General features: G+C 49.9%; 1 protein-coding gene across 1 annotated transcript in view; it reads right to left on the bottom strand.

Annotated features, from left to right (window-relative positions):
- The window catches only part of LOC144935220 (SH3 and PX domain-containing protein 2B-like), a 40164-nt gene extending 24795 nt beyond the window's left edge, over positions 1–15369 (bottom strand). Inside the window, 3 exon segments of the mRNA XM_078861749.1 lie at positions 2726–2801; positions 3879–3959; positions 15048–15369. Coding sequence (XP_078717875.1) covers positions 2726–2801; positions 3879–3959; positions 15048–15119 — 229 coding nt within the window. The 5' untranslated portion in view covers positions 15120–15369.
- Between the last annotated feature and the right edge of the window lie 1851 nt (positions 15370–17220).

Genomic DNA, 17220 nt, shown 5'->3' with positions numbered 1-17220 from the left:
GAGGCCGCCGCCGGCTGTAGGGTTCACTGCAGCCGGCTGTGCACACGGCACAGACATCACAACACCATTGAGTATCGCACGCCGTCTGGATGCGACTGCGTCGCAGGGCGCGGATTGCATTGCGACTCGTCCACACTGCAGCGCGTCGACGATTCCTGCACACGCCGTGATGTGCGCGCATCGCGAGCTGAAGGAACAAGCGTCGCCATCCCTCCCGCAACTCAGCAATAAAGGGGGGGAAGGGATGGGGGTGGGGAGAGGAGGGGGGGTGTTGAGAGAGACTGCGATGTTGTTTACGGAGCAGGGAAAGGCCAAGGTGTCAGTGCCGTGACCGTCCTCGCAGCGGACGGCACCACCTTCCTGTGCTTGCTGCAGCCAGGAAGCGGCCCAGACGCACGCTGCTGCTGCTGGGAGGAGGAGCAGCAGCACGGGCGCCGTCTCCGCCGTCTACGGACGGACGCGGCTCCGTAGCGAGCCAAGGGACCGAGTCGTCTTGCTCGAGAGAGGAGCGAGGGGGGCTCGGTAACGCGGGGAGACGATCCGAATGGGGGTTGCCTGGGCAGCGGCGAGTGGGGTTCAGTGGCCGACAACGTTTAATGAACAGTGCATGAGGCGTCGCTTGGAACCGATGAGTGGCGAGTATTGCTTCTGGAAAAGCTCTCAAGTAACCGGTCTTGAGAGAAGCGAGGAGCAGCAATTCAACTGTAAAACGCCACAATTATGGGGATCCCTAATAACAATAATAATAATTATTATTATATTTCTCAGCCCTCTTTGTAAGCCCACTGATGGAAGAGGGCCTCCCTCATGCCATGTGATGGGTGCTATTTGATGACCATATTTCACCATGCTGGTCAGTGCAGGGGCCGGTGAAGGAGGGGGCCAGAACCGGGAATCAAACTCAGGTGCTGCGGGTTCACAGCGGAGTGGCGGGCGATGCCACCCACTCCACGCCGTGGGATTGCGTCAAGTTATGTCGCCTTGCGAAAACCTTCGTCACAATCGCAGCATTAAGAAGGTCACTCATACTTATAACTTCGATAAGGATCACTTTCAGGCATAGGGTTTTTCATACGGCAGCACACACGCGCAAACATTGGTGAAACGATTGTGGTGAATGTTACACGTTCTGTAGGGTGCACACGTCACTGCAGACCGAGCGCTTTGGTAATTCCCTAAATGGATTAGTGGGTAGCAGCAGCAGCAGCAGCTATTGATTTAATTTAAAATGCCCAGATCGTCACGAATGTGATGACCCAGAGAGATAATCCGGTCAACATATCATCGCTGCAGTACTTTAATCATACTGCAAGCCAAAATTCGTATCCCATTAATAAGCACTGCCACCAAAACTTATGACGTCATGTGCAACTATTAAAGTGGATACATGAACATTATAGCTTTTTTATATACGTGTAAAAGAATTAACACAGAGTGGGCCAGTAATGAGGCGAGTGGAGCCTCTAGGGCTGGCCAGGAGGGTTGAGACTTCACTCGGCACTGACACGCTCACTGTGGAGCGGGAGGCCGAGTCCGGGAGCCAGCCTCGGTGCACGGCACTTTGACAGCCGCCACCGCCGCCACCACCACCGCCACCACCACCACCACCACCACGGGAGGAATGGAAACCTCATCCTGCTCGATTTGCCAGTTTATTCACAATTAGGAGGACATGTGCTTGTGTGTGTGTCTACGTACGTCTGCGCACGTGATCTAATCAACACACCATCATACTCCGTCCCTTTATCTTGATTTTCCGAGCTTATTCACCAATTATTATTATTATGTCTCTCAAGCCCAATTTTAGTTTTCATTCTCTCGTAAAACATTTGTCGCTTTGTTTTTAGAAAAGTATTTCCAAAACAAGTTATTTATTTTCTGCGTTCCCTGTATTTTTTCCAAGTGTCCTGCAAAAGAGAGCCTCTGCATCTCAATGGGTTCCCAGCTGATTTCACTCTAAAATGTTTTCATTCATTCATAAGCCCCTCGAGAATCCGCAAATTGCTGCAAAAACCACGGCTTGGGGAAACGAAGAGTGCCTGGCGTGGCACGCGGGAGGAGGCCTCGCTTTGGACCGAGCGAGGGGAGGAAACTCTTCTGAGGAAATGTGCGCACGTGTGTGTGTGTGCGTGCGTGTGCATACGCGTGTGTGCACACGTGTGTATGCATATGCGTATGTGTGTGCACACGTGTGTGTGTGCGCATATCTATAGATCTGCGAGTGTCTCTCTTGACTGTACTAGGTCATGGCAACAACCAAAACATAACAGAGGCCCAGAGACACACCCTCAATGCCTCAGTTGCACTCTTCCCGATGTAAAACTTCCACAACTCCCGAGAAAGGATTTCCCAAAATCCGATCACATTTCATCCCAACAACTGTGGACACATAAGGACTTTAAGAGTTGATGCATCAATACAGAAACGTTCGCATGGGTGGCAGAGTTGAGTGTGTTCAGCATTATTTCGAGACTTCGTTGTCGGATATAATCAACTGGGAATGAGCCAAACTTAAATAAGGAAGTGCAAAAATTTGTTCCAAATGGTACCACAAAGTGGTTTCCATAACGTTGCATGAAAGGACTGCTTTTAAGGAGCGACGGGTCGATCACTTTATTGTTTAAAAATAAACTAAAATCGTTCGTAAGTTTTACAATTCACTCAAAGTCCCCGTATCGACAGCCCTCATAACCGCAACTGCTCACGTGTGCAGGGTGAGTCTCACCGGGCAGGAAGGGAATGGTGCGCTGCTTGGGGTCCTTCTGACCTCCCTGCACAGGGAACTTGTCCAGAAGCTGCATCTGGAGGGCGCCGCATGGCGCAGGGACAGTGAAATCGGCGCACATGGCCACAACAGCAATAAATAACAAATCGTCAAAGTACAATGATCATACAGCACAATGAAATGCGAGTTACACGGCAAGCGTGTACGCCGCAGAATCTGCAATCCAAGAGATGACATCAGAGAACTCCGAATCTTGTAAAAGGCTTCTTTGTCCCTTGAGAAACCATTCAAAGTGTTCCGTCGCAGCTGCTTCCAGAATTACAGATTTTCAGGCTTCCCAGGAAAGAGTTTATGATAATTTTAAGTTCCACCGAAGAATCTTTTTCAAATGTCAGAGTCATGCCCTGCTCAAAATGAGCATTGAGGCAGCGTTCATCTCCTCGTGAGAGCCCTGAGCCAGCTTACGGCCCCTACAGCGGGGAAGAGAGTTTATCCAAAGTTGGCTTGCCCAAAAAGTGGTACGCTTTTTACTGACCCCAGAGAGATGATGAACCGAGTCAACCCCCCACCTCCAACCGGGGTTTGAACTCGCGACCTCCAGATGGTGAGCCGCTCGCTCCACTGCCGAGCCACCCGACTGGTTGTTGCCACGGTGATCGTTAATTTGTGGTGGCGATGGATCCGGTTACGACCTCACCTACCCAGGGATCTAAATTCACTTGCAGGGTCCCGACCGCCGCCAAGGCCGGCCGAGCCACACAGAAGTACGATGTTGATCAAGTAACGTAGCATCGGCTCGCCAAATCCTTCATCCAACATCGGTGGAGGAAACAGAAAAGCTTGACACGTAGGTTGTCGCGTTCTGGCGTTTCGTACTGATTCATCCATCGCAGGATCCTCCAGGAAATATACGGTGACTCGGCAAGGATTTCCTGGGTAAATAATCAGCATACTGTTTTCCCCTGGTATTGTCTTATTTAGGATATCCTCAGACGCTTTGGTATGACAGGGCTTGTGAATATAATCAATGTCAATCCTTATCTTATTACTGTGCACGTGTCCGTCTCCGTTAGAGAGAGACGCGTGTTTACGTCGCTATGAGAACAGGACGTCCCAGGTTGTGCCGAGCGAGAGGTATGCACGGCGCCACTACCTGCAAGTCGAAGAACTTGCTGTACCTCCTGTAGATGGTGTGGGAGGAATTGTCAGACCAGCTGACGTAAATGATGTACACCTGCAACAACAAAGCAAAGCATGTGTAAAGCACGCGGCCTGCGGTGAAAGAAGGCACTTGAAAGATGAATGAAAAGCAATCTTAACTTCATTGCTTAAAAAAAAATAAAACGTGAATTCCTCTTCTTTAACGAATGGCTGATGCTGCTGTACAGCCACGACTATCATTTTACATTGAGGTGGTTGATGAGCCAGATGATTGCGTCTTGAGCTGCTGAGTGGTGATGGTGCATCGCTGGGACGATGCCCTCCCTCCCTCCGTGTTTGTGAATTGGGCGTTGAGTGCTTCTGAGATGCCCCACGCTCTCTTCTGGGTGGCCACAGTCGCACAACGGAGAGTTTCTAATGATACAGTTGTGCATCATCAAGTATCCCCCCATCTATATCAAGTATCCCCCCATCTATACTCTGGTTTTTTCGGTAAAGTCACGTAGGTATAAAATAAAATAAATCACATTTTATTTTATACCTACTTGACTTTACCGAAAAAACCACAGTGGATTCCTGCAGTCAAGAAAGCTTCAAATCAAGATTAATCCTCCCCATCTACTCCACTGCCATGGTTTGTGTGCATGTGGTTTAGAATTGTGGCCCATTAGCTTCACGGAATATTGAAAGCCAGGGAGCGTCTGCGTGAGGTCTTTCACAAGGTGTTTTGTTCGTGACTTCCCGTGGTCCAACGATTCATCGTCGCAGCGTAAACCACGGCAGCCACCGGCTGCTGAGATTCGAGGCAGTGAGTGGTGCCGCATCTCCTGTAGGAAGTAACGTCGCGTCGTGCGTACTTGTGGGTTAGGTACGTGGCGGCATTAAGGGGAACGAGCCACGCGATGAGCTCAACGTGCATCGAGTCCAAGTCAATGAATTCTGTTTTACTACATTTCCATCTGGAAAAATCCCTTCAGATGGAACATCTCGTTTTTCAGGATGTACAGGGTCTCAACTGACAAGTAGCACACCACATAATGACACTTAGCCACGCACATTTTAAATGTCTAACTCCGACGCTGAGATTTAGGTCACACAGAAATAAAATATCTGACGAAAAAATATGGAGAACAATCCCGAGTACATCCCTCCAGTGCAGTTATATTACCTTCAAAGTACACAGTCAGCAAGGCCCACCTACCAGGGAGATGCCTGACCATGCCACGTGCATGTTAGGGTGGATGGGGGGGGGCTAGGCAGTTTCTCGGGGGGCGACGCGGCTGCTGGAACGGTGACGCCGCTCATACGACTCAGAGCGAGACTTCCGCTGGCAGCAGTCCTAGGCAAGCCGTGGGGGCACCCACACTGCCGAGCTGCAGGGAACCCTTCCGCCTCTCAGCATCCCCTCCGCCGCCACTCAGGGAGGATGGGGGAGGGTGGAATGCTCAGGAAGTAATTGCGAAGCCACGGGCCAGAGCGGCCCCGTACAAGAGTAAGAGGTTCCGACGCTCCTGCGCTGCTCATAGGCGCGTAATTACTGACACGCCGCTTTAGTTACCGGCACACATGCACACTACACGAGCGTGTGCCAGGCACAAACATTTGTTTGATTACAGTATGTACGTTGAACTTCTTTCGCACCGTGCGTAGCCAACCGTGCTAATCAGAGGCGTATATGAAACAGTGCAGGTGCTGGGTGGATTGTTGCGTCGCAGGAGTGTGAGAGGCGGCAGCTTGGGAAGGCAGTGGAATCGAGCAGTGGATATACCATGGCTGCTGATGATGATGCAGTGGCTGAGCTGCTAATACGAACCCATGGTCTTTTATACATGGCCCTACCATGCAGCAGAACTGTTTACCAATCCTCCTCAGCTTGTCTCCTGCACACCTGCCACTGTTCCACTGTTAGATGCCGTAGTCATATTGGACTTCATTAAAACCCCAACATGTCTGACCTCCACGAGCTGTTGGAACCGGCTCCCAATAGACGTGGGCTGTCGCAAGCGAGAATTGAAGCATCGGCTCAATTTACACGAGCAAACTTATTCTGAGCCAACACCCAATTCTTAAGAATACAAGAACTCTCAAGAAAATGCACTCAGCAGGCTTCGCAACACACAAGGTGTGCACAGAATTGCAGGAACAAAAAGCTGCCAGTCCTAGCCAGACCACCAGCTCCAAAGAACTGAGCTTGGCCATGTTCTGTTGCGGGATGGGCTTTCTCGTCATTGTTGTGCGGTTAACTTAAACACAGCTTGTGATCAGAAGTCAAGTTTTGCGGGTGGCCATTTGCGACGGAGTGACCTCACACAGAGGCCTTGGGGCTTCCCTGAACCACACACTTCGAAAATCAGGAGTGGGTCACAAGAAAAACTGCAAAGCGCACAGCAAATCAGACAGGCTTTATAAAAGGAAATACCTTTTTACCAATTAATTTGGTTGACGTAAGAATGGGTTCAATACAATTACATACAGTACTATTATTGTAAATTGAGAGCTGTAATAAATTTGTCGTTTAAGGCTGATTTTACATACAGTAGAGCAGGTCAAGAAAGACTGTACTGTACTTCGACGTAGTTTACTTGGCGAAAGCGGTTCGGTTAATGGTTTGCGTTGATGCCTGTCATTGCAAGCGCATTAACGTGCCAAGACTTCCAACAATGGTGCAGACAAACGTGACTCACGTGACCCACGTGCTCGTGGCAACGGTGCATTGTTGTTGTTGTGTGGGCGCGGCTTTAAACAATGGCCAGGCACTTTCGTGAGGACCCACCTCGGCTCAACTCGCAACAGACCTGGTCTGAACCGCTACCTTATAGTCCACACAGCTATTACGTTCAGATGGCGAACATCTGCTGCACATTCTCTCAATACTGAACGGAAATGGGCGAGGTTTAGGACTCTGGCTCATGCAGCCGACTCAGCAGTGATGCATGCCCAGTCTCGAAGCTGTTTCACACAACACCGCAAGTGCTTTACTCCCTGAACTTGCACTGCTTTAAGTAATACACTCAGTGCAATGGAACTTGCGTTGTTTCATGCCAGTGGCCGAAGAATCTCCCCGGAAGCCCTGACTATGTGGTCTCTCGTGTTTTGGCTCGCTGGGGAAGAAGTGTCAGGCCTATGATTGGCCAACTTCCATGAGAAACCTTCACGATGCCGATGTAAATTGCATCGGGTGCGGATACCCTGCGGCAGCGGCCCCAAACCTTTTTGGCACCAGGGACCGGTTTCGTGGAATAATTTTTTCACGGACCGGGGGGGGGGGGGGGTCATCATTGGGTCTTTCCCCCTTTTTCAAAGAAGCTCTCCAGCGACGTTTGTTTTTGACTCATTGTGGCTACTAGGGGTCAGCAGCTTGTGGGCTCACCAACACTGTGACCGACACAAGTGCACAGTGCGGGAAAGAGGCGCGGACGGAAGTGGTAAATAAAACAATTTCGCGCAAGTGATGTCTTGACCGCGCTTGTGCCAGGCTGGGTGCCCTTTGCACCCACGAAGGCTCCCCGGCCATGCAGCAGCAGATGAGGTGTTATGGGTTGACTGGGTCTGGTGACTGCTGCGTACAAATATAGAAATCGCACAAGAACACACAATCTCATCCGAAATGCATCACATTGTGAGATGACAGTGCTTCTGCACAAAGGGACGGCATACATCCTTTGTCCATTATGCAATTCGTTGAAAGCAGCAATTCCATTTGGTAGATGTTACTTTCATCTGACACCGGCGACTAACGCCGTGTATTACAATAATCCATTACGGGGAAGAAAATGCGATTAGTCCTTTATATTCTGCTGGATGCAACATGCTAGTCGTGATGCATATTGGCGGAACAGAAATGAAGGAGCGGCTGTCATGATTAAGAGTCTGGATGTAATGACGGATTGGGAGCCGTGCACTGTACTTTAAAATGAATTATCCATCCGAGGCATGGCCACAATATGGCCAGTCAGCTAAGCTCACAAGGAGGCTTTGTTCTGAGGAGACGACCGAACAAATTTGTTAATGACGATGAACAACTTCCGCTCAGTGCGGAATCCTTGGCGATCTCAAGCCACCAGGAGAAAGGTCAGTGCAGGGCTTTATCAACTCATCTCAAACCCATGCACGTGCCTGCCGCGAGCATCGAACTGGATAACCTCTCCCAGCCCCAACGAGCCAACCCCCTTGGGACACAAACGCGCCCACGCCTGCAACTCGACGGAATGCCGCTCTTGGACTGGCATCATCTCTGCAAGAAGTAACGCATACTTTAGAAAATAAAAAAAATCAGTTACTCATCCTCCACAACGGCCAAACAGCTCCTGCCTCAGTGAATATTTTAACCGATTAACTACCAATAATGTCACGTGATGATGCCCACAATATTTTTAAGGTTAAATTAAGTGGACGACAGAGAGACAGTAGCAGGTAGAGCGAGACAAACGCTGTGAAATTATGTTCATTTCTATGAGATTGTTTTTTTCTCCGTGGTACCACCTCGAGGTGCAATGATCATCTTACTGGCAGCAGCTCATCAGGGAACAGTCTCCTCGTAAGGGAAACCAACCAAAGTAACAATAATAATCGTGATGTGTTTCACATTTTGTTTTACTCAACTTGATATCGTCAGCCATTTTCTTGCGCAAAGAAGCATCGAGGCGTGGCTCATCTCTTATTTACAGGGTTGAGTCAGTTATGGAAATTCCACATTCCTGTGGTAGGGGAAGAGTACATCCATAAGACAACCACTGTTGACTTCCCCACAAAGTAGTAGACGTTTTATCGACCCAAAAGGATGATCTGCCGAGTCAAAACACCCGACCAGAAGTTTAATTCGCAGCCTTCCGATTGTGAGCCGGCCACTACCACTGTTATAGACATCGATATAGAAAAGGGAAATTTGTGAATATGTCTGTTCGAAATATTTAGCATACTTCCCGACATGCAACAAACTTGAAATTTGGCATGTGGGCAGCTTCCAGACTGTACACAATGCAAAACGTTTAAAAATAGACTTTTGTATTTTGGGGGGGTCGCAATAATGGATAAGTAAGCGGTGATGTCGCATCAGTGATGTCACCCGCATGCGGAAGCGTCACGCAGTGTGCCTGCTGACGTCACGCATCTCCCCCCCACCCTCCGCGTAGGCCGCCTATCCCGCACAAATGCGCGGCGTAGCGGTCTGGAAGTTCTAAGGGAACGTGACTAATTTCAGCTCGCCACGTCATTCCCTTCCCGAGTTGCCGAAATCGACCTCACGTATAAGTGGGTTAAGGTTTAATTTCCTTCAGTGAAAAACATCCGATTTAGTTCAATTGATTTGTTTCGGCTTTGTTCTTTCATGCAAGCATCACATTTTTTCAGGGTTTGTCAGTGAAATAGAAGGGAATATTAAATTAATCCCAGACAAGAATCCAAGTCCCGGGCTAAGCCAGGTAGTAAAGCTAGTATAAATTATATACAAAGCGCACGTCATGGATATAAACATAAGGAACATGTGCGGAAGTGGTTTTTGCCACCAGCAAGATGCCACTGCAGCGAGTGCAGCCTCCAGCAAGTTTGTCTGTGAGGACACCCTAAAGGAACTCCCCGTCCCACCACCACCACCAAAGTGTCTATTGCTTGGCGAGTGGCATAGCCCCAACCCGGCCCAAATGCGAACTTGGGCAACAGGAGCCAGGTAAGTTCAGACATAGTGCCAGTGTTCAGACCCTTCCATGTGTGTTGCAACAAATAATAATAATACATTTAAAAAGTTGCTTCCTCGACATAGAAGAACGAATCGCGTTCAAAAACGGCCGCTTGCCAACACGGAGCCAGAGCGAGTGTCGGGGCACGGGGGGCCTGGACACGAGGGGCGCAGCGACCGGCCTCCACGCACACGGCCCTGGCAGGATGCGGCTCTCGGGGGCCCCTTGTTTTGCCGTCTAGCTGGCAGCTGGGGAGAAAATGGCTAAATACTGGAATGCGAAGCCAACTCGTTAAAATAACTGGCTTATCAAGTTGATGGTTTTGATTGATAAACAATCTATCACGCGTCGTCTTCTTCCTCGTATGGCCGATGTCGACGTACAGCAGCAGCGATGACTCTACACCGAGGTGGTTGAGCCGGATGACTGCGTCAAGAGAAGCGGAGCGGTGCATCACCGTGATGATGCCTCCTTCGTGTTTGTGAAACCACGCGGAGTGAAACAACACCTAAGGCACGGCGCACTGGCGAGTCGGTGGAACATCGCGTCCCGCTTGCAGGCAAGTTTGTGCATCATGTGACTGCTCTCTGTGTACGTCACGCTCTCCCTTTGGCTGGAATTCCTCCCTCGCCGTGATTTCATCTTTAGTTGTTTTTCTCCCTCTCGCTGAATTCGTTCTTACCGCATCTCTGCACTGCGCTTGTTTTATGGTCCTTCCTTCCACCACACCTCAACATTCCTCATGCCCCAATTGGCAAACTGGGTTTATTTTGGCATCTCTCTGTCCCGTATGCTGAATATTCTTAATCTGCGCTGTAACCGTCAATCTGTGCCTTGTTGCTTGTTTTCTCACAAACCTCCATTTTAGCAGCACCATCTCCTCATTCCATAACCCTGCACGGCTTTGCATTGTGTCTTTGCCCTCTCCTGCCTCAAACGTCACGTATCACTCTCTTTACTTATCACGGCGTTTCTCTCTGGAGTAAAGTACACCCACAATGCCCAGCTCCAACTCAAGCTCACGCTCTGTTTCCTGTGGACTCTCCCGGTGCCCACGCGGCTGGCGGAGAGGACCACGCGAAGCGTCGTGTGAAGGGCGAGTGACCAGCTACCTCTACCGGGGAGACAGCTTTTCCATTTCATAATCGCTCTTGCCTGTGCACAGAAGACAACAACACTGTCTGCCTACAAGACAACAACACTGTCTGCCTACAAGACAACACCGTGAAGCATCACGATAAGGATACGAGCGATGGCAGCGGACAGCTCTTAACCGTGTCCGAACAACACACGGATGACGTGGAGATTTCCCCCATACATGAAAGATCAAGGACCTGCCAAACTGCGAACGCGGAGGGGTGAAAACCATGAGGTGCATCACTGGTGACCACCGCCCCGATACGTCGCGAGAGTTCTGGTGGAAAGAGTGGACTCCACAGCCACCCTGGATGACGCCGGAAATAAATAAAAAGAACACAATTGCAGCCCTGCTGCTTTAAAAAAAACAATGCAATACGAAATAAGACGAAGGCTTTAGTACGTTCATAATATGAATGCACACACTGTACGCCTGACTCTTAATGCCGCAAGTACAGCATTACATAGGATGGAAAAGGCTGTTCATTTGTCTTCAAAGCAATTTTAAGCGCTGACCAAACGCTGGCACAGATATAATAATAATGATCACTCAAGCACCCACTGTTCGTATTTTCTGACGTCCACATCAACATTGGAGTTGCCTCTCCCGCATGTTGCGATCCCCACCAGCTTTGCTCTGAGCTTGGATGGGCATTGTAAATGTTTAAATTGTTCACATTCAAAAGCGTTTTTTTTATAGCGTTTAAACCCCCTGCGCCCCCTCACCACCAAAGATTCCACCTCTCCCTGTAGATAGAGATTTCCTCCTCAACACAATCAGGCGCTGTTATTAGCCGTGAAAGTTAACATCCAAGACCTCGGTTTCCTCTCCTACCCAACCCCACCCACTCCTCGACTCCACTCCATCCCTGCACTACACTCCCCCACGTCTTGTTCCCTCTCCAATCATCAACTTCTTCCATTCACCTCATCGTCCTCCTCTCAGCCCCCCCCCTCTCAGCTCCGCACCTTCCTCCCCGATATTCCTCACCCACGACCCCTGCACTTCATTCGCTGCCATTCCTCAAATCTACTTCCAAACCACAGCCTCCAGACTCCATCCCTCCTGCAAGTTCTACCCCCCCCAACCCACCCCCTTCCATCCCATTTCCCCAGATCCCATTTCCTCACCCGGTACTTTAACACGACAGCCACCATCCCCAAACCAGCAATATCCTCTTTCTCTCATCTCCCTCCGTGCCACTCCATCTCCCCTCCCTCACTGCGGACATCGCTGCCTCATCTCCACCCTCCTTTCTCTCACTCAGTGATGAAACTACATCTGGAAATGTAAAAACGCGTTCGGTGTTTCACGAGCAGTGTAACGGACATTGGCGACTTTGCGGCGCCACTTTGTAATCTCGTCTTCCTCCTTCTCACTCTGCACCCAAGCTGCCCCTCTCACCTCAACCAGCAATGCAGGCGTACGTGTGTGTGTGCGTACGTGCGTTCATGTGTGTGTGTACGTGTGTGCGCACGTGTGTGCGCACGTGTGTGCGTGTGTGTGTACGTGTGTGCGCGTCAACCCACGTCACCCTGTTCGTCATTTACTGTCCAACGTGAAGCATTCAAGATATTGTGCGTCCCCTCTGTGGCAAATTGATGTATTTTATCCACCCGGAGCTCTGCTCGTTGTTGTGAGCGTCGCTGCTCAGCAGCGTCCTTCTTCCTTCACGAGCCTCCTCCACAGAGGCCGATCTCGACGCCGCTGGTACCGGTCAACAGCACGTGGCACTCAGCTCCACGTCCTCCTGTACCACATCACTCCATATCTTCTCCAGCCCGTGCCGCGCCCATTGAGCCACATCTATCCGGCAAAACAGAAATTGCTCCGCAGGACGAACAGAATCGCTCCTTGTATCGAATCGCGTTACACCCCGAGATGAATTGGGGTTGAAGGGAGTCATGCAGCCGGACACGAGAGGCAGATGTTCTGCCCCCCCTCCCCATATCTCTGAACTTGGCTTAGCAGGACGCAGACAAAGGCTCCGTAAGTCTCGCCGGTTTGTGCAACTCGCAGATCCGTGTAGGCTGAAGAGTGGGTTTCGTGAACCCATCTGTGTGGAGCTCTTGAGTGATAGCCCCTCGTGGTGTGCGGGGTTCCCCCACTTCCTCTCACGGGCAATACGCTCTTTAATAATAATAACAACGTAGTAGCCCCACTTCCCGAAGCAGAACTCTGCCTCCGAGTTTAAACGAAAGCTTGCCTGGACAAATGAATAACGTTGATGAGATGGCTTACATCATATTAAACATTTCAGCAGAAAGTCACCGCAGCTTTCAGAGGCACGCACAGCGCACGCCCGGAACGCCACGGCCACAACACCGAGTCGGCTTGTCTTGAACCAATCAATGCTGGCGACCAACGCTTTATCAGCACAGGCCCCGCTCTGTGTTGGACATGGGTCCCCAGTTGGACACAGAACAACCCCCCACGACGTGTCGTGGGGCAGAATACAGCAGCACCGTCATCATCAGCAGCAGGCAACACCCGCCTCCTTGCCGTAGCCACATCTACATGTGAAGAATACAGTGCATCTTGTGGGCATCTTGTGGGCATCTGTAAAAAGGAGCTTCCTAGCACATCGGATTCCTCCTCCTGCGGTCTAAACAATGATTCTGCATTTGTACGAGGAGCGTTGTTGGTTCAACACAACAACCCACATCCTTCTCTGGGATAAATCCACTCCGGCCACAACCATCACCATCACTCTCCTGCACCACCACCATCACCACCACTCTCTCCCGCCCCACCACAACCACCATCACCACCACAATTCTCTCTCCTACCCCACCACCGCTCTCCCTCTCCTGCCCCGCGGTGTCAAAGTTTCCCAACTCGGCATTCTTCACAAAGGGAGCGCCACTGCTGCTGCTGCCGCTACACAGCCCAGCGGCAAGCCAGTGTGGAGCTACAGCAGCGCCGTCTGGGTGTCTACACTACACACACCACACACAGACCACACACACTACACATACACACTGAACACACACACACCACACTACATACACTACACACACACTACACACCCTACACACACCACATACACACTCACTACACACACACACCACACACTACACTCACACACCACACTCACACTACACACACACACTACACACACTACACACACACACTACACACACACTACACACGCATTACACACACACCACACACACACCACACACACACTACACACACACCACACACACACACTACACACACACTACACACACACACTACACACACACACTACACACACTACACACACACACTGCTTGCGAGTGTCCGGTGCGAGGTTTGCTTTGTTAGAGCCGTGCACTGGAACCGCGAATCCCTCCTTCCCCGTGTGTCCATCCCAGATGTTGACTCTGTATGTGTGTAGTGTGTGTAGTGTGTGTGTGGTGTGTGTGTGGTGTGTGTAGTGTGTGTAGTGTGTGTAGTGTGTGTGTGTAGTGTGGTGTGTGTGTAGTGTGTGTGTGTGGTGTGTGTATGTGTGTAGTGTGGTGTGTGTGGTGTGTGTAGTGTGTGTGTGTGCAGTGTGTGTGTGTAGTGTGTGTGTAGTGTGTGTGTAGTGTGTGTGTGTAGTGTGTGTGTAGTGTGTGTGTAGTGTGTGCAGTGTGTGTGTGTATGTAGTGTGTGTGGTGTGTGTAGTGTGTGGTGTAGTGTAGAGTGTGTGTGTGTAGTGTGTATGTGTTGTGTGTGTAGTGTGTGTGGTGTGTGTAGTGTGTGGTGTGCATGTAGTGTGTGTGTAGTGTGTGTGGTGTGTGCAGTGTGTGTGTGGTGTGTGTAGTGTGTGTGGTGTAGTGTGTGTAGTGTATGTGTAGAGTGTGTGTGTGTAGTGTGTGTGGGGTAGTATGTGTAGAGTGTGTGTGTGTAGTGTGTGTGGTGTAGTGTGTGTAGTGTATGTGTAGAGTGTGTGTGTGTAGTGTGTGTGGTGTAGTGTGTGTAGTGTATGTGTGTAGAGTGTAGTGTGTGTGTGTGGTGTGTGTGTGTTGTGTGTGTAGAGAGAAGTGCTCACGTAGTGTTTGTGGTGTAGTGTGTGTAGTGTATGTGTAGAGTGTGTGTAGTGTGTGTAGTGTGTATGTAGTGTGTAGAGTGTGTGTGTGTAGTGTGTATGTAGTGTGTGTGTAGAGTGTAGTGTGTGTGTGTGGTGTGTGTGTGTTGTGTGTGTAGAGAGAAGTGCTCACGTAGTGTTTGTGTGTAGTGTGTGTGGTGTAGTGTGTGTAGTGTGTGTGTTGTGTGTGTGTAGAGTGTGTGTGTATGCAGTGTATGTGTAGAGTGTGTGTGTGTAGTGTGTGTGTAGTGCATGTGGTGTGTGTGTGTTGTGTGTGTAGAGAGAAGTGCTCACGTAGTGTTTGCTCGGCGCCCTGCGCTTCTGGAAGTCCTGCACCCTCACGTCCGAGATGGCCCTGTGCGCCATGGGTGCTGGGTGATGCCACCACGCCCGTCCTCTCTACGCCTCCTCCTCTTCTCCTGCACGGCGACTCGGAGATGCTCTCTCCACCTCCTCGCTCCTCCTCCCGCTCTCAGACTCTCTCCTCCGCTTTTCCCGGAGCTCCGCCCCGCGGGACTCCGGCTCCGAGTCTCTGTGCGCTCGGCCACTCACGGGGGCGCTGAGTCGGCACGCCGCCGCCTCCTCCTCCACTTCTGCCTCCGCCTCCTCCTCCTCCACTTCTGCCTCCGCCTCCTCCTCCTCCACCACAATCGCAGTGACGCGAGCACGCGGGATGATGGCAGCTCCCACAACCCCCGCCAGCCCCGCCAGCCGCTGCCTCCCGCCCGAGCAACTCCTCCGCTCGCCCAGCAGACGATGATCGATGTCTCCCCGCCCCTACCCACGCCCATGCTGGTGGCTCTTTACAAGTGTCATGTGTTTCGATTTAAAGCTTTCGTGACTGCAGGGATTCATCTTCTTGGTTCTTTCGGTAAAGTCACGTAGAAGGGAAGTAATAAAATAATACAAATACAACATAATAAAACAATTCTCACGACGTTTCGGCCACAACGCAAGCAGCCGTCCTCGCCTCGACAGACCTGGTTTTCACCTGAGGACGGCTGCTTGCGTTGTGGCCGAAACGTCGTGAGAATTGTTTTATTATGTTTTATTATTTTATTACTTCCCTTCTACGTGACTTTACCGAAAGAACCAAGAAGAAGTGTCATGTGGTAGTCGTATTGTTATCGTCGTTGTTGATGTTATCATAAAACAATTGAAGCGATTCAAAGCGCCACGTGAAATCAAATTGCGCTGTCCGGTCCGCCGAGACGTAGACCACATCTGCTGGTCACGGTAATTCCTGGGACGTGGCTGTTTTATTAAATCCTTATATTAAGTTCACTTGCTTGCTTGCGTGCTTACGACTGTGCAAATCTTTCGGTCGTTTTTTAACCCACTTCCCGTGATCCAATCGAGCTGACATTTTGCACACAGACTCGTTGTGCGTGACAATTTATTTTCGTGAAATTTTTTTTCAAAAATGTAACACTTTTTAGGATTTTTTAATATACATTTAATTACCAATTGCTTAATGGTGGCAGGCAATCATCTGACCCATAGGTGGCAGCCATCTCAAGCCAGAGGACGAGAGGACTCTAGCCGCCCGTTTCAAAGACCAATGTGGGCTGGGTTGTGGCCCATTGAACACGCATATAAAGGATTTATAGTGAAAAACTTTGTTTTTACGGGTTCATTTTTTGCCAAATTACACACGCACGTTTGAACAAATTAATCAATTGCCCTGGAAGACGACGATTTCCAGCAGCACTCTATATTGAGTTGTCTGCAACCATTGCAATTTTCCATCATGTCTTTTTATTTTTAATCATTCCGTTTTTGGACTTCCCACCTCTATATGGTCGTTTGCAAGAGCAAACCAGCAGTGCATGGAAGCAGATATCACAGAACCACTTCTGAAATCTCAAGTGAATTCCTATCAACACGAATAAACGCAGTGCATGGAAGCAGATATCACAGAACCACTTCTGAAATCTCAAGTGAATTCCTATCAACACGAATAAACGCAACACATTTGTCAAGAACACTACCTTAAAAGAAACATAATTGGAGACAGTTCAGGCAATTATCATTTTTTATAGTATAGAGGGTGGATATGAATGAAAATTAAAAAAATACATTCTGACGCCAGTTTTTAATTAGTTATATGAATAGTTACCAAATAGTATTACTAAATAAACACGTACAAATGTCGCCGATATATTGCCTTGTGGGAAGGTTTGTTTTGGTGTGAAAACGTCACAATCAGCATTGGTGGGCCCAGCTACCACCTCACTTAACCTGCCACAAACCCCTGAGTTACAGAAGTCTGTTACACAACATCTGAAGAAGGGTGAAACTAAAGCAAATGAAACTAGACAGTGACACGGGGTGTCTTGCACTCAACAATAAAGTTGCCTGTGTGTTTTTAAGTGGCTTTGCGCTCTGTTAGTCCTGCCGGCTGCACGGCCCCCAAGTTTCATGACGAAGGCGGCCACGTGCCATGGCTGCGGCCTCATTCCCACGG

This window comes from Lampetra fluviatilis, chromosome 12 (genome assembly GCF_964198595.1).
Source record: "Lampetra fluviatilis chromosome 12, kcLamFluv1.1, whole genome shotgun sequence".
Taxonomy (NCBI): Eukaryota; Metazoa; Chordata; class Hyperoartia; order Petromyzontiformes; family Petromyzontidae; genus Lampetra; species Lampetra fluviatilis.
The sequence above is the reverse complement of the archived record's forward strand: the minus strand, read 5'-3'. Positions and strand labels throughout refer to the sequence as shown.